At 44.4% G+C, this 20,711-nt stretch overlaps 2 protein-coding genes across 2 annotated transcripts in view; both read left to right on the top strand.

Annotated features, from left to right (window-relative positions):
• The first annotated feature begins 4,553 nt into the window (after nucleotides 1-4,553).
• Nucleotides 4,554-17,317, top strand: LOC130132477 (bile salt-activated lipase-like). The gene is made up of 11 exons (XM_056301783.1): nucleotides 4,554-4,619; nucleotides 5,112-5,259; nucleotides 6,570-6,689; nucleotides 6,799-6,996; nucleotides 7,338-7,468; nucleotides 9,839-9,946; nucleotides 10,957-11,071; nucleotides 13,324-13,507; nucleotides 13,749-13,952; nucleotides 16,418-16,627; nucleotides 17,081-17,317. The coding sequence occupies exons 1-11, from the start codon at nucleotides 4,554-4,556 to the stop codon at nucleotides 17,307-17,309; spliced, it is 1,713 nt and encodes a 570-aa protein (XP_056157758.1). The 3' UTR covers nucleotides 17,310-17,317.
• Nucleotides 17,318-20,144: 2,827 nt separating this feature from the next.
• Nucleotides 20,145-20,711, top strand: part of zgc:92275 (cholesterol 7-desaturase nvd) — a 17,888-nt gene continuing 17,321 nt past the window's right edge. The window contains 3 exon segments of the mRNA XM_056301777.1: nucleotides 20,145-20,162; nucleotides 20,264-20,603; nucleotides 20,606-20,705. Coding sequence (XP_056157752.1) covers nucleotides 20,145-20,162; nucleotides 20,264-20,603; nucleotides 20,606-20,705 — 458 coding nt within the window.

Here is a 20,711-nt window from a genome sequence, read left to right as displayed (position 1 = left end):
TCCGCGGACCCCTAGTGGTCCGTGGTGTAATTGCAAGGGGTCCGTGAAAATAAAATATCTTTAAAAAAAAGATCCTACGACATTTACAGAAATAGGATTATTTTACTCAAATGTGACTGAGACCTTTATCTACCTAAACTATAAAGGGTAACAGGACTTTTTTCTCTAATTACATCTGTTTCACCAGTGTAATTTATTGTATTTTAATAAGAGATCTCGCTCCCGTTTGCATTGTTAAAAGTTACTGCATAAAAATTCTGTTGTTACATATATCTGAAAGTTACTGAATACATATTCTGTTTTGTTACATATATCTGAAAGTTACTGCATAAGAATCCTGTTTTGTTAACTATATCTAAGTTACAACTGAAAGCTCTTATTTTTGCCCCAAAGAGTGAATAAATGCTATAATGCAATTTAAAATGCAGTTTCTACTGTTTCTATCAAATTGCAACCCCCCTCCCCCAAGATCAGGTGGAGGGGTCCTCAGGGTAGATCAAAAATCCATTAGTTAAGGTAGTCCAGTCTATTACAGAGTTTGAGTTAAGTGATCACAGACTCCGTTGCGGAGCCGAGCTTCCCAGAACCACACAGAATTATAGACTCTTAAAACAACGCACAGGGACGAGCATGACGTAAAGTGGGAAGCACGTGTAACCGGTTATTTTCTTGCCCGGTGCGGGATTCGATACGGAGTGTACTGCACCACAAGGCGACATCACTAACCGCTCGGCTAAAGGGTCAGACCCCGTTAGCTGGGGGCTAACGTGTCTTATTAGTAGTTTACACTTGTAACCCACATTAAAATATGACATAAATAAGCACAAATAATTCATTGAAATACATAAATAAGTTGATTGGTTAAAATATGTACGCTTAATGGTTTGACAATAATTTAACGGGGACAATTAAACGTATACCTTTAAGAAGTTGTAATGGCGCGTCCCCTTTAAGAGACTCGCGGCAAACAACGCAGCCGACGGCAGACGAGAGAGAGAGACGGAGGAGAAGCGGAGGAATTAACGGACGGGAAGGTTCGTTAAAAGCCGAATTAGAACCTGAAAAATAACACTTACCCGGTTGGAAACTGGTGAAGGCATTATCTAAATAACCTACAACGGTTTTTGGTGAGTTTAAACTAATTTCATTGAACTTTTGTTTGTAATGTTTGCGCTTATGAACGCTAGTAAGGAGCTAATAACGTAAAGGTGTGGAGGGAGCCATAAACACAAACTGTTTGGCAGTAAATGTTTTTTTCTTCTTCTTTTTTTTCTGGTTTATGAAGGGAATGTGAAATATGAATGTACATTGTGTTAGTGGAAAAAGGTTGAGTTTTATGTACACGTGAAACCGGTTATTTTCTTGCCCGGTGCGGGACTCGACACAAGGTGTACTGCACCACAAGGCGACACCGCTAACCGCTCGGCTAAAGGGTCAGACCCGTTAGCTAGGGGCTAACGTGTCTTATTAGTAGTTTACAGTCGTCACCCTCCCCGGAGGCGCGCCCTCGCGCTTTGTTATTCCCGCGCTCCGAAGAGACTTCTGAGGATCTGCACACTTCCGGTTCCCACCGCTGCCACCAATGTAACCGGTTATTTTCTTGCCCGGTGCGGGATTCGAACGGCTGTACTGCACCACAAGGCGACATCGCTAACCGCTCGGCTAGAGGGTCAGGCCTGTTAGCTAGGGGCTAACGGGTCTAACTTATTAGTAGTTTACACATGTAAAATACGGAGTCGTGAGGTCAAAGGTGCCGCTCTGTCGCCATTTTGGGCCTGGCTGAACAACGTAGCAGTAACGTAGCAGTAGCCAGGTAACGTCAGATCGTCTGGTAGTGCTACCTAGCTATTTAATATCCAATCTTACCCTGTCATAGTAAAGATGTCGTATGCTAATCTGTTTCAGGTCGAGCTAGCAGTGCTGACACTGAAGTTTTCAAACATGCAACTGCATTTCTGCTTCAAGCTAGAGAAATCCATCGACTCACACAGGTATGCCGTCATTTGCCAATGAAGGGTATTGCTTTGTTATTAGCAAGTACTAAGCTTATGGCTTTCATTACCATCTAGTGACATAGTCTGTTATATTCATTCATGAGGTGTACTCATAGTAATCAAAAGCCATATGTAGCAGCACAGGCCATTATTAATATAGGAAAGCAGTTACATAATGATGACACACAAATGCAAAATTACATGTCCCTGCCATTGCATTGTAAGATAAGATAATGATTGGGCAAACTGAAATAACCGTTGGAACAGTGTTGACAGTAACATTCTGTATGATGAATTGCGATGAAATATGCTGGCCTCATTCATACTCCTCTCATTAGGTATTGCTTAAAGGCATGCCTTTGATGTTTTTGTTTTGTTTTGTTTTATTTATTTTTTTGTATGAGGTACATAATGTTTTTTTTTTGTTTTTTTTGCCCACCCACCCCAGAGAACTGTTTTAGAGCACCTAAAACATCAAATGAGTATCATGATTGAGAGACATTCAGGGTACCCGGATCAACTGAAGAGGGATGTAATGGGGATATTTGACCAGTTTATGGACCCTTTCTGTCAAATTGCAATGACCCATTTGCAGGACGGTACCATCAAAGATTAATTCCAACCAGTTGAACCAGAGATTAATCACAAAACATACAGCATGTCATGTGAAAAGTGGAGACTCAAGAGTCCTTACCGTTAAGAACAACTGCTTTCATTACATACCATTAGTCAGAAGCTTGGGGCAACTACTATTGCATCCAAGAATTCGTGAAATGATTGAAGAAGGGCCATAGCCATGCAAAGGACAGCTTTTTTTTCATGATTTAGTTGATGGGGACATTTATCAGTCACACCCACTGTTTTTGGAAATACATACAGCACTGCAATTCGTTTTACATACAGATGAAATTGAATTAGGCAATCCTCTTGGATCTCGGGCAACCAAAAACAAGTTGTTGTTGATTTATTACACCCTAGGTTAACATCAACTCTAAATACAGATCATAACTTGCTGCTATTCGTCTGCTTGGTAAAATGGTATGTAAAACCAAAAGATCTTTGTGGTATTGATACGATATTAGAGAGGGTCTACCGTGGCTTGGATGAGCTGGATCATGGTGTGAAAGTTGTCACTGCAAATGGTGAGAAGACAATGTATGGGGCTTGTATGTGTGTGTTAGGAGACACTTAAGCTCAACATGAAATTGCTGGATTTAAGGAATGCAGGCATTGCAAATGTAACTTTGAAGATGTGCATAACATTTTTAAGGAAGATTATTTATTTATTTATTTTTGTTAAAAAAGGACCACGCAGGGGCCTCCAGGTAGCGTAGTGGTCTAATCCGTTGCCTATCAACACGGGGATCGCCAGTTCAAATCCCCGTGTCACCTCCGGCTTGGTCGGGCGTCCCTACAGACACAATTGGCCGTGTGTGCAGGTGGGAAGCTGGATGTGGGTATGTGTCCTGGTCGCTGCACTAGCGCCTCCTGTGGTCTGTCAGGGCGCCTGTTCAGGGGGAAGGGGGAAGGGGGAATTGGGGGGGGGTAGCATGATCCTCCCACGTTCTGCGTCCCCCTGGTGAAACACCTCACTGTCAGGTGAAAATAAGTGGCTGGTGATGCCACATGTATCGGAGGAGGCATGTGGTAGTCTGCAGCTCTCCCCGGATCGGCAGAGGGGGTGGAGCAGCGACCGGGACGGCTCGGAAGAGTGGGGTAATTGGATGGGTACAATTGGGGGGAAAGGGGGGGGGCTAAAAAAAACACCATGGCAAGACATATCAGACAATGCAGTGACACTGAAAAGGCAAGCACTGACTCTCTGAGTAAATCTAAAAAGTGCATATGTTATAAACAGCAGAAGCAAATTAACAGAATTTCCTGACTGATGTAAACCCTACAAGACATCATACATCTTGAAGGTGTTGTCCCATCCGAAATCAAACGTGTTGTAAAGCATCTTGTGCTTTCAGGGCATATGGAGTTAGACGCCTTCAACTGTGCAACTCTTGGTTTCCCTCACTGAGGGATAAGCCTTGCCCCATATCTGTCAATACTCTGTCATCAAATGACAATAAGCTGAAACAGTCCTGTGGGCAGATGCTGGCTTTGCTAAAGATTCTGCCGTCTCTCATCGACAGCATTGGAGAAAGCGACTACACTCAAATGCTGCTTGAGTTGTTAGACATAGTGAAAATACTGTTTCCACCCTGTATTGCTCTCTCAACTCTTCAAAGGCTGAAGCTTTTAATAGAGCACCGTTTGGAACATCTCAAACAACTGTTTCCAGATACAAATATCATCCCTCAACAGCATTATCTTCTGCATCTTCCTTCTCAGATTAAGAGATTTGGTCCAGCGAAAGTTGCACAACGAACTATATGAGTGTAGTCAGAATGTGCACGATCACGCTATTCCCCACCAGTCCAGACAGAACAGATTGTGTGGTGTGACCTTAACAGCTGTATTTACAGTATTTTTTTTCATGTGGGAGGGGTCTTGTATATATAGGGTTCTTGGAAGAAGGGTTCATGCTATTATAAGTACTATAGGACAGCCATGATAAAAACTCTGGGGATTTTATTGGCTTTTCCCGTGTTCCTGGGGTCAACCTCTGCGGCTTCTGTAAGTCAAAAGAAATGTAGTTCATGGAAAATGTGTAGCATAAAAGCCATTCAGAGTCTATGAGGAGTACGTTCACTCTAGTTTGTGTGTGTGTTTTTAGTTGATCTTTAAATAATACCTCCTAGAATATTCATATATATATATATATGAATATGTTAATCATGTTTTATGGTGTTCTGTGAAAGTAATCAGTAACATTTTCCCCCATGTGTAGCAGAAAAGGACATTTAAAGATAGGCCGGTACACATTAACCCTACCAGCCCTCTGTTGAAAAACAAAATGGAAAAAAAAAAACATGCCTGAGGTTGATCACTGTTTACAACATTGAAGATCAAATAAGGTCCTTAATAACAGTTCTTTAAAAAGTGCCATAACTTGGATTTTATTTGATATTTTTCACTGTTTTGCAAGAACAGATGGCACATTGTGATAGACATGGTAGTTATATTTCCCGCTGAAAGAAAACCCTTTGCCTTCGATTTTGTCTCCAGCTAGGTGTCGTGGAAACAGAAGGCGGCCATGTTTCAGGGAAGAACATTCAAATTGGACTTTTTCGCTCCATGGACGTTTTCAAAGGAATTCCCTTTGCAGCCAAAGCCAGGACATTTGAGAAACCCCAACCTCATCCGGGTTGGCACGGTGGGTTCAAATCAAACTCAATAGTATTAAACACTCAAATGTGTCATTTGTGACATTTTTTGACGTCCCGTTCAAAAAATAAATAAATATTTTTTTATTGCATGTCCCAGTGCACTGTTGTTCCACTACTAGAGCATAGGGAATCCTGCCTATACAAAACATTATCATGAAGGGTTCATTTACCTAATACCTTTTCAGAATCAGTGGTGGAAAATATATTCAACTCCTTTACTTAAGTAAAAGTAACAATACAACAGTGGAAGAATACACCATACACCAGTAAGAGTCCTGCATTGATAGTCCCCCCCCCCCAAACAGGCACCCCGACCGACCAGAGGAGGTGCTAGTGCAGCGACCAGCACACATACTCACATCCGGCTTGCCACCCACAGACACGGCAAATTGTGTCTGTAGGGATGCCCGACAAAGCTGGAGGTAACACGGGGATTCGAACTGGCGATCCCTGTGTTGGTAGGCAACGGAATAGACCACTACGCTACCCGGATACCCCCGCATTGAAAGGTTAACCTAAGTAAAAGAATGAAGTATTAGGAGTAAAATGTACATAAGTATCCAAAGTAAAAGTGCTCATTCTGAAAAATGATCCCTTTCAGAGTGTCAAATTATTTGTTTACCTGTCAGTGATATTTTGTAATTGTAGCTGGTGTAATAACTTCATATGCCGTTGGGTGGTTTGAGCTCCCTTAACAATGCATCATACTTTATGAGCTTATTGTATGTTATGCATATGAAATCTTACATGTATTCTGCAAAGTAACTTGTAACCACAAGCTGTCACATCAATATAGTGGGCTAAACAGTTCAATATTTCTCTCTGAAATGTAGTGAGGTAGAATTGTACAGTCTTATAAAATAGTAATACTCAACTTAACTAGCAGTACCTCGAGCCATTCATTATCCAAGCTGCTTATCCAAATTCGGGTCGTGGGATGCTGGAGTCTATCCCAGCAGTCATTGGCATTGTCCAACCTTGGGGGATCCCGGGTCGTCCTCTGTGTGGAGTTTGCATGTTCTCCCCATGTCTGCGTGGGTTTCCTCCACGTGCTCCGGTTTCCTCCCAAAGTCCAAAGACATGCTGGTCAGGTGAATCGGCCATAGTAAATTGTCCCTAGCAGTACTTCAAAACTATAATTCAGTCCTCGAGTGAATATAATTGTTTGCTCTCCACCCCTGTTCAAAATGACCACAATCTTTTTTATGTTGTGTCCTCACCCTGTTGTAAGTGTATGTGCTGCTCTTTCATGTGTTGGATTTCCTGTTGAGGGATGTGCACCCTCTTTTCCACATAGGCATTTTGAAAGCCACCAAATTTGCCAAGAGGTGTCTCCAGATGAGCATGCTCCAGACCTCGTCTTTTGGCAGTGAAGACTGTCTCTACCTCAATATCTGGGTTCCTCATCGCCGATACGGTAGCTCCCCTGTGTTACAAACATAAATGTCAGACTTAACAAGTTATTATTTTTCTTTGTAGATGGGAAAGTAATTCCTCTCTTTTTAACCCCCCCCGACACCCTTAAGTGTCAGTCAATCTCCCAGTGATGATCTGGTTCTTTGGAGGAGGCTTCCTGGTTGGAGGCTCAATGGGGCCTAATTTCCTGGATAACTATCTGTACAGCGGACAGGAGATCGCAGACAAGGGAAATGTAATTGTGGTGACAGTCGGCTATCGTGTAGGGACCTTGGGTTTTCTCAGCACTGGCGACTCTGACCTACCTGGTAAGTTCAATCACTGATGTTGGTACTTAATTGTTGGTAACAGATAGTGCCATTATTGGTTACCCCCACCCCACCCCCACCTCTTTTTCTCCCAGTTGTACTTGGCCAATTACCCCACTTTTCTGAGCCGTCCCAGTCACTCCAGGAAGAGCTGGAGACTACCACATGCCTCCTCCGATACATGTGGATAAATAAATAAAATAATCAAAAATAGCATGATGTTTTGGTTCCACTGGTGCCTTCTCTTTCAGAATGTAATTCACTTTTCAAGCCCTGGGTGTGTTTGCACTTAGAATGTGTTGTGAAAGCGAGATGCATCTAATTCCCATTCATTGTGACAGGAAACTATGGATTGTGGGATCAGCATGCTGCCATTGCCTGGGTGCACAGGAACATCCGTTCTTTCGGAGGAGACCCCGACAACATCACCATCTTTGGGGAGTCTGCTGGTGGAGCCAGTGTCAGCTTCCAGGTTAGAAGCTGTGTAAATCTATTATTTAACAAGTTTGTCTTCTCATGTTGTTATGTTTATATGCTGCCAGCTCTTTGATTGACACTTACTATGTGAACTCTCCAAATTTGAGCGGATGCTGAATGTGCCAGTCACAGGTTTGCTTCTCCAGTAAACCACGACTACAACACCACTGGCAATTTATTCAACTGAAACAGAAGTCTGGGCATCTGGGTAGCATGGCGGTCTATTCCGTTGTCGACCAAGACGGGGATCGCCGGTTCGAATCCCCGTGTTACCTCCGGCTTGGTCGGGCATCCCTACAGACACAATTGGCTGTGTCTGGGGGTGCGAAGCCGGATGTGGGTATGTGTCCTGGTTGCTGCACTAGCGCCTCCTCTGGTCAGTCGGGGCGCCTGTTTGGGGGGGGGGGGAATAGCGTGATCCTCCCACGCACTATGTCCACCCGGTGAACCTCCACTGTCAGGTGAAAAGAAGCGGCTGGCGACTCCACGTGTATCGGAGGAGAGATGTGGTAGTCTGCAGCCCTCCCTGGATTGGCAGAGGGGGTGGAGCAGCGACCAGGACGGCTTGGAAGAGCTGGGTAATCGGCCAGATACAACTGGGGAGAAAAAAAGGGGGGGGGGAAATCCAAAACAAAAAATAACAGAAATCTGCTTCATCTTATGGACTGAATTTTAAAGGACAGTAGCATAGTGTGAACTGGATCCGTAGCCCTGAGCCATTTGGAAATATTAAGATAATAGCCATATGACAATGCAATATGGGTATGAAGAGCAGTTTAAACTACATAGCACTCATGGCATTGCTGTTATCAGGTAGGTGGAAATTCTGTTAATGAAGATTACAGCCAATCTCCAGTCATTGTAGGAAGTAATAATCACGCATGCGTGGTGAGAACTTAACACACATCATGAACAGACTGATGCAATTTCGCTGCCTCTCATGGACAGGGTATTTGTATTTTTAGTCGCATACTTTTTGTCATCTGCTATCAGTTATTTTAGTTGCCTCTCTGAAACCATCCTCTGAGGGCATCTAGTAAACAAGCAAAAGGAGAGTGGACATAGAGACAGTATTACTATTACAGTTATGATATGTATTAAGTCCTGTTTCGTTAGCAGTGACGTGCGGTGAGGGTCAGTGGCTGGGTAGGAAGTGGGCATTCACAAAATCCAAATTACATCCTTTTGTGCTCTCTAATGTTTCATGACAATCTGATCCTTCTTCATTCTTCCAACTGCCACAGAATTCTAGAATATTGTGCTCCCCTGGCTGAACCACATCCCAAATGAAAACCTAAACAAAAATATTAGTATATATGAAGTACTTCTTTCTAGTTGTATATGGTTTTTGATAGCTGTGCCTAAGTAACACCATTCCCTTCCCTCAGAGCTCCCAAACCATTGTGGATTTCGTTGTGGTGACTACAAACAGCAGTTATGAGATACTATTTCTAAATATTGTTGAAACATAATATTAAACTGAAATCTACATTTCATACCTTTTTGGGAGAAAAAGAAACTACAACATGCATGATAATCAAAGTAATGTGATGTTAGAAAATATTAGTGTTTTAATTTCAGATCGATTATGCCTCCAACCCCCTGAGATAATGAGGGCAGAGTCATTTTTGTTTTGATCGTATCATCGACTCCTGTGCCAGTTTTAATGCTCGAGTTTGTAAAGTATTATTACAATTAACAGACCTGGTATCATCCCCAGTTTTGATTTCAAAGAAAAGAGAAATCACTTCAGATTAAAACACAAGGAGGGTCAAGGTTCTCCAGCCAGGATTTCAGTGTTGATCTTGTCGGTTGAGAATTTATGTCTTCTGTTTTTGGTCCAAAATTCAGGATTTTCAGTGGTGTTGTTGGCTTGAGGACATTGTCCACAAGGGGGCAGTCCCTATGACGACTTACAAAAACTCTAGACAACATGCATATGGAGGTTAGAATACACTAAATAAAAATTTATGAAATGTATTTCCACTCCATACTTTTCTAAGATTATCTAGCTATCCAATACCAAAACTGGTATAATCAAGCAGCAGTAAGTGCAGTAATTTGCAAGTCATGCCAAGCTAAAACGCCATGTGTTCTATCAAATCAGTTCTTACATGCACAATCAAATCAGTTCGTACAGTGACTGAAGATTGGCTGTGAAATTTATCAACAGAATTTCCACCGCAGTGCTGTCAAGTTTCAATTTTTTGCGAGTTTCATTTTTCTGTTTCTTCTCCTTATCAATCAGTAGTCTCCCCTGCACAATGTATTTTCTTTTCCTCCTCTGTCTGTGTTTCATTATATACACAAATAGATACTCTGTCAACTCTAAATTGTAATATTAATGTGTGTACTCCTATATCAGACTCTGACTCCCCACAACAAAGGGTTGTTCAAGAGGGCCATTGCTCAGAGTGGAGTCGCCGTCTGCCCCTGGGCACTCAACAGGGCCCCCCGTAAAGTAGCAGTCGAGGTAATTAACCTTTGTATTACTATTGGATACCATGCAGACAGATAATGATGGAACCCACCCTCTTAATGTTAAATATTTTAAAGGGCATCAAATGATTTTTAACATCATCCTGACTTACTTCCTGAGCTAGTTAAGGAAGGGGATGTATAACTATTGTGTTACTCTGTTATACTAATTTTATTTTACTGTTGTATAATATTGCTTCCCTTCATCCAAGTGTTGCTATATTGAACTTGTTTACAATTATATATAACTACAATAACTATGATATAATTATAGGTGTTTAATGTAAGTATGGGAATATGATGGTCCATATTTTTTTCTTTTTTAAAAATGTTTTCTTTCCCCCCTTTTTCTCCCCCCAATTGTACTTGGGCAATTACCCCACTCTTCTGAGCCGTCTCGGTCACTGCTCCAACCCCTCTGCTGATCCGGGGAGGGCTGCAGACTACCATATGTCTCCTCCGATGCATGTGGAGTCACCAGCCTCTTCTTTTCACCTGACAGAGAGGAGTGTCACCAGGGGGTCGTAGTGCAGGGCAGGATCACGCCATTCCCCCCAGTTCCCCCTCCCCCCCGAACAGGCACCCTGACCGACCAGAGGAGGCACTAGTGCAGCGACCAGGACACATGCCCACATCCGGCTTCCCACCCACAGACAAGGGCAACTGTGTCTGTAGGGACGCCCGACCAAGCCGGAGGTAACACGGGGTTCGAACTGGCGATCCCTGTGTTGGTAGGCAACGGAATAGAGCGCTACGCTACCTGGATTCCCCTCTTTTTATTTTTTAAAAGAATACACTCTACCGATTTCACTGGACTACAATTTTCCTAATCTTTTGCTCATAATCAAAACTTCTACAACAAACAATACATTAATTTTATGGGAAACTGTTTATTGTTACAAAATAATGACCTAAAAGTTAATTTTAGAGGAGTTTCCAATGAATATGAGGAATGTGTTTTACAAATATTACAAGCTCATTCATCATTTCCCCTCATGTCCTCAGGTTGCCCAGAAGGTTGGCTGCCCAGTGGATAACACAATGGCAGCCTGTCTAAAATTGACTGATGCGAAGGCTCTCACTATGGCTGCTCCTCGTGTGACACCAGGATCTCCAGATAGTGAGTGTTATTTCATGTTACTGAAAAAATGTACCATCACACTGGAATGAGGCTCCCTATACTATAAAACATTTCACCACTCACAATCACAACAGAGTTCAACACACCAATCAATAAAACATGCAAAGTAAAACATTATACACAACCATGACCAGCCCAACAACAACAACTTGGTTTTGTATAGCGCCTTTCAAGGAACCCAAGGATGCTTTACACTAGATAAATAAAAAGATTAAAACAAAGACCAAAAGACTACGGACCATAGGCCTAAGTAAAAAGGTAGATTTTCAGTAGTCATTTTTAAAAATTGTCCAAGGAAGCAGCGTTGTGGATCTCTGCTGGAATAGAGTTCCAAAGGGTGGGGGCTGCCACACTAAAGGCTCTATCTCCAGAAGTCCGCAGGCTGGTGTGGGGGGTGGAAAGCAGGCCTTTGTCTGCGGACTGCAGATTCCAGGACGGAATATAGGGGTTGAGGAGGTCTGATAGGTACTGGGGGATATGGGCATGGAGGGATTTGAAGGTGAGGAGCAGGATTTTATAAGAAATGCGGGATTTGACCGGGAGCCAGTGAAGGTGGACAAGGGTGGGAGTGATGTGTTGCCAGCTGAATTCTGCACATACTGAAGCCTGTCTAAGGCTTTGCTAGATATCCCAGACAGGACTCCATTGCCATAATCCAGATGGGAGGTGATGAAGGCATGGATGAAGGTCTCTGCCACGGAGTCTGAGAGTAATGGCCGGAGTCTGTAGATGTTTTTGAGGTGAAAGAAAGCACATTTGATGTGTGACTGGAAGACCAGACAGCAGTCTTTCGTCTCTGGCTGGAGACACTGAGTTAGCTGGATACGAATTGTCTTATAAGAACAGGAGGAACAAAAATGGAAGGAGGGGGGTTGCTTTGTATTTGAGCAACAGCCTCAATTACAAGGTGGTAGAAGGTATGTCAACAGCTGTTGATGATGTGCTGGAATGTACCACAATTGAAATCTGTATGGGGAAAAAAAGAGAACAATGTAATGGTAAGTTGTATACGTATACAGATTACCGGGATCCAATATTTAAGGACAGGATAGACGAAATGTATTCAAAATCAACACAATAGAATATGATCATGTGTGGGGATTTCAACAGGGACCTGTTAAATCCAAATAAGCACAATAAGACAGAAGAGTTCATTAATACAATATATAGTTTGGGTCACTAGACCTAGCAGAATCACACCACACTGTGCCACCTTAATAGACAATATAGTCACAAATATTATAGAAGGCCACACTGAGAGCGGGCTTTTAATAAATGACATCGGTGACCATCTACCAGTTTTTACAGTCTATCGATTGTAATTTTAGAAAGAACAAAGTTCCCAACAACATTATATATATGAGTAAGAACAGAGGAATCCATGAATGCTTTCAAAAATCAGTTACTAACACATAACTGGAATATAGCATACAAATATTATACAAAGAAAAATAAAAATATTACAATTCATTCCTAAAAATATTTCAACCCTTAAATGATAAAAAAATTGCCCAATAGAACAATTCAATGGTAAACAGAAATATAAAGATAGTCCATGGATCACAAAGGGGCTACGTGACACTTGTCATAAGAAATTACCTGTATAAAGAATTCATAAAGCGCAGAACCATTGAAGCAGAAGTAAAATACAAAAGATATAAAAACAAGCTAACTAACATTATGAGGATATATGCAAGAAGGAATACTACAATAAAGAAAGAGTGGGGTAATTGGTCAGGTGCCACTGGGGAGAGAAGGGGGGGTATAAATATAGTACAAGAATGGGCTGACAAATGTATTTTGCAGTTCACCTTTATTGATAGCCTACATTAAGTAAAAAAAAAAAAAACAAAACCCTGAATATCTGAATCCCAAAATTGAAACCGAATACCTACCCAACAAACGAATATCCGAATACTAGGATATTCAAATCCAGCCTTTATATATATATAGATAGATAGATAGATAGATAGATAGATAGATAGATAGATAGATAGATAGATAGATAGATAGATAGATAGATAGATAGATAGATAGATAGATAGATAGATAGATAGATATTTTTTAATTTCTATAACACTTTTTACATCAGAGTTACCAAGTGCTGATCTAATAAATCAATACCATAATAAAAATGATATGATAAAGTGAATTGTTTTTTTCTTTTGCAGTATCTTTGTGACCCATAGTAAACATAAGTTGCCAGTTAATGCTGTACCAAACCTTTTCAGAACCTGGTGTACTGCTCCTCCTTTTGACTCCTGTAATTGATGGAGATTTCATTCCTGATGAGCCTGGCAAATTGTTTCACAATGCTGCAGACTTTGACTACCTTGCAGGGGTCAATAACATGGATGGACACGTCTTCACAGCCAAAGACATTCCTTCCCTGGACGGCAAAGAGGACACTCCAATGTAAGTCTGGTTGATTAAAATAGAGGGTGTTTCACTACGTTGGTTCTCCCAGTGTTCCCATAAAGAAGGCCTTTAAACCTGTATAAACTGACCGTGAGTACACACAATAGAGCTGGCAAGTTTACCCATAGTGCTACGGGGCAGTATTAATGTGCACAATTCATTAGAAATGCAGTCATCTCTGAAGCAGTAAGAGGGGTGTTTTGGTTTCTTCACTCACCCTTATTTGCTGTCGTTTCAGAGAGGATGTAAGGAGACTCCTGCGTGTTTATACCAAGGAGAAGGGTCAACCAGGACTGGACATTGCGTTTGCCGAATACTCCTCCAACTGGGGACCAACTCCCAGCCAGTATGCCATCAAGATCACTGCTGTGGACATTGGAACGGATTACATCTTCCTGGCTGCCATACAGGCATCCCTGTACCTCCATGCTGCCAATGCCAAGTGAGGCCAGCTCCTTGTTACTTCTGTCAAGGAGGTTAAGTTTTTAGCCCTTTATTTCATGTTTGTCTGTATATGTCAGCAAGATATCTCAAAAACCGGTGGCTGGATTCACCAAAAATATGAGCAAGTGGGGCTTAGACAATAGAACAACTAAATTCAATATACTTGATAGGATGTTGGAACTTTTTTTCAATGGAAATGAACGCCGATCATGTTAGTAAGAAATAAAACTATCAGCAGGTATTACTGAGTCATACTGGTTGAAACAAAGTCGACCCCCCCCCACACACACACATTTCCCAGATTTCTGCATTGAAAAATGCAAGAGATAGGCCAGAGGAGACCCCAAAAGACTTGACTTGCACTTAAAGGCACAATCCATAATGGCGTGTGTTGCGATGGTTATAACACAAGCACTCTTCTGACAACAGCAAACATGACATAACTCATCATCGATAAACACTGGGGAATAGTGTGAGAAACAGACATGTGAAAACCTCTAATGGAGTTGAAAGCATCGTGGTATTGCCTGGTTTTCTCATTTGCAAACGACGTTTCCAAAGTCTGACCAAAACAAGGGCAGGATTGGGGCAGACAGCCGCCGTGCGCATCAATTGCCTATTGTACTTTTAACTTGCCCTCAGCAAACTATGCAGCAAGGGATGACAGAAAACTAACAACGCAGTGGTGGGCTGTAAGAGCCATCGGGGCCTTCTCTGCTGGCCCCGTCAACAAATCATTATCAATCAAAATCATTATTTGTTCTTCACCGTTAAATTAAAGTGTGCCTGGAAGGTGTCTGAATTCAGTTACTTGTTTTGTCCTGGGGCCGGGAAGAGAATTCCTATATCGGAATGTCATCTAAACGCATCGCAGCTCCTTGGGCCTGCACTACTGGTATCGCTAGCCTGTCCTTGACAGAACATCCCAGGGGCCCTGCAGTTTATTGGTGCCAGCCCCCAGTGTTGTCATCAACTTTGAGCTTGAGCCTCTGGCAGGTTGTGAGCGAACTAAGCTGATGGAAAACACAATGGCCGCCGCATGCACAGCTACTGACAATCTTGTTGCCGATCTACTCCGTGTGCCTTTCTCAAGGCACCCGTTTGGAGACAAGAAGGAAATAATTACTAGAAGAAGACCTACACCTGAGATGGATGGGCTTACCAAGGCCGGCAAATGTAACTTAAAAATTGTAATATTTCTTATTGAATTTGCTGAAGTTGGGCGAGTGACTGGTGAACGCTGTTACATCAGCTGCTGAAAACTTGTTTGTTGCCCCCCCCCTTTTCCTCCCCAACTTGAATTTGGCCAATTACCCCACTCTTCTGAGCCGCCCCGGTCGCTGCTCCACCCCCTCTGCCGACCCAGGCAGGGCTGCAGACTACCACATGCCTCCTCCCTCCGATACATGTAGAGTCGCCTGGCGCTTCTTTTCACCTGACAGTAAGAAGTTTCGCCAGGGGGACGTAGCAGGTGGGAGGATCACGCTATTCCCCCCAGTTCCCCCTCCCCCCCTGAACAGGCGCCCCGACCAAACAGAGAAGGCCAATGCAGTGACCAGGACACATACCTACTTCCGGCTTCCCAACTGCGTCTGTAGGGACGCCCAACCAAGCCGGAGGTAACACGGGGGCTCGAACCGGAGATCCCCATGTTGGTAGACAATGGAGTAGACCGCTCTGCTACCCAGATACCCTGTTGTTGTTGTGCCATGTTATGCAATCTGGTTGCTGAGTGGCATAAAGGAAGATGTGATGGTGATGCTGCAACAGCTGCTATAGTGCACAGTAGTGTGTGTTGTGGTTGTTGATGATCAGCTGTCTTGTTGGTGGTGATGTAGTGATAGTGTATTCTGTGTGTGGCTGTGTTGGCTGTATTGGCACCCATATGAGAAATTTGTGTGTGTGTGTTTCGGGGGGGGGGGGGATAATTCATCACTGAAGACCCTGACTGAAACCCCACGGCACACTACTGCGATTGAGGATGCTTGAAAATGAGAGATGTCTTCAAATGTGCTATGTATCCCCTTACCTTTCAGTTTGAGTGTGTACAGTTTTTTGTTTTTATTTATCTATTTATCTATTTATCTATATATATATAGATATATATCTATATATCTATATATATATCTATATCTATATATATATATATCTATATATATATATATATATATATAGATATATATATATTGCATGCTTGGATTTATGGATTAATGAGACTCGGACTGCTTATTTGTTAATCACATCGCTGAAGGATTGAGGACATAATTCAAGAAAAATTGCACATAACACCTGTAATATTTGATCTAATGTAAGACTTTTTAAAGAATAATGTGTGCTAAACGTAATTGCATTGGATATCATTTAAGATTGTTTGTGAAGGAGTAAACCGATGCAGGATAAAGGTGAAGGTGATGTGTTCAGTATCCACCATTTAGGCTCAATTTCAGTGATATTCTCCACCAGGTCTGGTCGTACGTACTCCTACTTGTTCTCCGAACCCAACTTAATGGCTGGCCCTGGCAGACCCTACCCCCACTGGGTAGGCGCCGACCATGCTGATGATCTGCAGTATGTGTTTGGCAAGCCCTTCACCACACCCAAGGCTTATGGGGACAGGCACAGAGACTTGTCTGGATATTTAATCGCCTACTGGACAAACTTCGCCAAGACTGGGTAAAATACACACTGGGCACATTCAGAGATTGAATACATTTGCAAAACGCTGCTTTTAAAAATAACTCACAGTTAAGATTTGCACCGCATTCAGTGTCCATTTCCCTCGATGGATCGATGTCTATTACCCATTTCAAGACAGATCTTGGTGTGTGTATGAGTGAGTGAGTGAGTGAGTGAGTGAGTGAGTGAGTGAGTGAGTGAGTGAGTGATAGATAGATAGATAGATAGATAGATAGATAGATAGATAGATAGATAGATAGATAGATAGATAGATAGATGGATAGATGGATGGATGGATGGATGGATGGATGGATGGATGGATGGATGGATGGATAGATAGATAGATAGATAGATAGATAGATAGATAGATAGATAGATAGATAGATAGATAGATAGATAGATAGATAGTTCTAATTCTGTCGTTCTTTATATTGTACCCTGTATTCACAGAGATCCCAACAAAGGCAATATGAAGGTGCCAGTGACCTGGCCTAAGTTCACCAGTACCGGACACCAGTTCCTGGAAATCAATTCCAAGATGGACGAAAACTCTGTCGGGCAGAAAATGAGGCTGCGTTTTGTGACTCTCTGGACCAGCGTCCTGCCCGGTCTTCCATCTGTCGTTCACGATTCTGCCACACCGTCCACCAGTCCTTCTAGTTCACAACCTCAGCCGTAACCTTTTCTTCACCGAATCACCCAGTTGTCGCCAGATCACTATCAGATCCCCGTCTCCCCTTCCGGCCTGGCTGTCTCACCCCTCCCCTCTCCTGGTTCCCCCGCCCAGCTCCTCCTCGGTAGTGTGGGCTCATTCCCACCAATCAGCCCACACTACTTATGCCGCCCCCTCTTCGCCAGTCGCCTGCCAGATTGTCTGGTGTGTTTTGCCGCCTTGCTAGCCAGCATTGTCTGTGTGATTATTCTGCACGACCGTGCTGCCTGACTTCTGGACTCCCGCCTTCTTCTGCCTGCCCCCTGTCTGCTCTGGTCGCCTGTTGTGACCTGACACCCCGGTAACCTGAGCCGCGTATGAATCTGTTTGCCCGTCCGCCTGCTCCTCGTCTGTCTTGGCCACCGATCGAACGGGTTTCCCGGCATCCTGACCTCTGCCTGTCTTGTGACCCACGTGAACAGTTTCGTCACCAAACCCCGCCTGTCTTTGACTCGCGCGTCTGGGTTCTCACCCGCCAGTCTCTCTCAGATCGTTACAGATTCAGCACAAAGAAACATTCGGAATTTTTTTTTTCAAAAATCAGCAGTTAGCGGTCTATTCCGTTGCCTAGCAACATGAGGATCGCTGGTTGGAATCCCCGTGTTGCCTCCGGCTTGGTCGGGGCGTCCCTACAAACACAATTGGCCGTGTCTGCAGGTGGGGGAGCCGGATGTGGGTACGTGTCCTGGTCGCTGCACTAGCGCCTCCTCTGGTCGGTCGGGGCGCCTGTTCAGGGGGGAGGGGGAACTGGGGGGAATAGCGTGATCCTGCAACACGCTACATCCCCGCTGGCGAAACTCCTCACTGTCAGGTGAAAAGAAGCGGCTGGTGACTCCACATGCATCGGAGGAGGCGAGTGGGGTACTTGGCCGTATACAATTGGGAGAAAAGGGGGAAAATCCCCCCCCCTCCAAAAAAAACCAGTAATTGCAACAATTTTCCTCTACTTGTCTTTAAAGGGGGGAAAAACCCCGGATGTTGCAGGTAGGTCTTCATGAAATACATGATATGGTCTAAACTGCTGCTTTGGCGGTTGGAGGCCAGATAGCCACACAGTATGACTCAGTTCCACACAGTGATGTCATGGTCACGAGCATAAAATGATCATACAATATATAATAAAAAATTCAAATTCAAAATTCAAATTGTTATGAAAATGTCACTTGGAACCTTTTTTGCATACTGTATGTTTTGCTTGATGGCCCCTTTGAGAATTTCATCAATTGAATCGTTAATGTATAACCTCTAATCACGTGACTCGCTACAGATGGAGGAGAAAGAGTGGTGTAGGAAAAGAAACCCTGGCGCTGGCGCAGATCCAAGAGTTTTGCTCAGGGACACCACACGGCCTCCCTGCCCAATAAGCTGTGACGTCACGCCGTTGTGTTTTGAGTTTCTCTTTGCTTTGCAGATGTTGTGGGTTGACTTCGCCGTGCTGCGGGGTATTGCTGCTGTGTTGTCAGTATTTTGACACCAAATATCAAATGGTGTCCACGTCAGTCTTCATTCCTGATATTTGCTTCACTGTGGTACCTTGAACTATAGGGGTCGGACCCAGGTTTCGTCACTCAGTGCTCTTGGATAACAACTAAACATGGTGTTTTGTGTTTTGTTTTGTTTTGTGAACCAAGTAGCATCGTGGGCCCTCGATTTCCTAAAGTGCCCTTTGGAAATAGGAAGTTAATTTCATTTGACTGCTCCCAGGCCCCATAAAAGCAAAACAAAATTAAAGTAAAATGAAATAAAACAACAAATCGGGTAGCGCGGCGGTCTATTCACTGCCTACCAACACGGGGATCGCCGGTTCGAATCCCCAAGTGTTACCTCCGGCTTGGTTGGGCGTCTCTGCAGACACAATTGGCCGTGTCTGCGGGTGGGAAGCCGGATGTGGGCATGTGTCCTGGTCGCTGCACTAGCGCCCCCTCTGGTCGGCCGGGGAATAGCGTGATCCTCCCACGCGCTACGTCTCCCTGGCGAAACTCCTCACTGTCAGGTGAAAAGAAGGCGTCTCCAGATGGATCGGAGGAGGCACGTGGTAGTCTGCAGCCCTCCCCGGGTCGTCAGAGGGAGTGGAGCAGAGATCGGGACGGGGTAATTGGCCGGATATAACGGTTGAGAAAATGGGAGAACCCCCCCCCCCAAATAAATAAATAAAATGAGTATAATCCTAATGATACCTGCTGGTGAATACACCATGGGATATTAATATACCTCAAAGGCCCCAGTCACCTTTATGATGAGCCGTGACACGTGTGCCCCTGGACATCACCGGTATCATACCGGCACCATGCAGGCAGGCAGGCCGTGCGTCATTCGAGCTGCTGGGGAAAACTGATCGATCCTGGATCCAAATGTTTGCTCGACATCTGTGCAGGCGGTGTATCCATGGCACCACAGTTAACCGCTACAGAACCTTCACATGGAGGCGGGGCGGGGCGGGGGGGCGGGGGTTGGGGTTGTATGACCTATCCCCCCCAAAAAAAACTGTTCTAAAAAGGTAGCATCAGTTACCTTATAGGAGCAAAATAAGCTTTGAGACACCACCATATGATGGGTTTAAGCCTGAAATAGCCATTATTGGGGGGGGGGGGGGTTATGCCATATGTTGGCACGCCTCCGGTGACCCCCACCTGGGATAAGGACAAGGTCCACGTCATAGGCTGACTGCTGTGAAGCGACAGGATCGTTACATTATTAGGCTGCTAGACATACACCTGTCCTCGTGGGTGTGGCGTAACCCAAAATTGCGCATCGTGTTTCCAAGACGCCCCGTGTCGTCGTCAACTCCCCCCGTGACAAATCATGACAAAAGTGACACAGGTGCGCGCGTGTCTCCATGGCAGCGGGTCGTTTCTTTTTTTTTAAGCAAACCCGGGTCCGACTTGGTTGACACGGGCTCTGTCGGCGCGCCTGCACGGCAGTCGGCGACAGTGCGACGCGGAGTGTCACCGGGGACGCACGGTGGCAGAGAGGAGGCGAGAGGAGGAGCGGGGCGGGATGGAGAGTCACAGCATTTCCCGGGGAAGGCGGCCGCCGTGATCGGCATGGGACTGGGCGCGGTGCTCCTCATGGACGTGGGAGACCAGCTGGACTGGGTGGATAACGGGAACTGGATGTGGAGGAAAACGGGGCTGATCGGTGCTCCGGCGCGGGCTGTGGTTTGCATCGTGGCCGGGATCTCGCTCCTCGCCATGGGCTGGCTGTACCGACTGCTGTTCTGCCCCCTGGAGCTGCTGAGGGCGAAGGACGACGTGGGGTACATAGCGAGGACGGCCGATCTCGCGCCGAGGCGGCGAACGAGGTGCGCCGGAGGCGGAAGACCGGAGAGCTGCCCCCCGTGTACCCAAACGGCTGGTATCGACTGTTGGA

The sequence above is a fragment of the Lampris incognitus genome, unplaced genomic scaffold (assembly GCF_029633865.1).
Source record: "Lampris incognitus isolate fLamInc1 unplaced genomic scaffold, fLamInc1.hap2 scaffold_147, whole genome shotgun sequence".
NCBI classification, from domain to species: Eukaryota; Metazoa; Chordata; class Actinopteri; order Lampriformes; family Lampridae; genus Lampris; species Lampris incognitus.
Note: the sequence above shows the minus strand (reverse complement) of the source record. Positions and strands in the feature narration are given on the sequence as shown.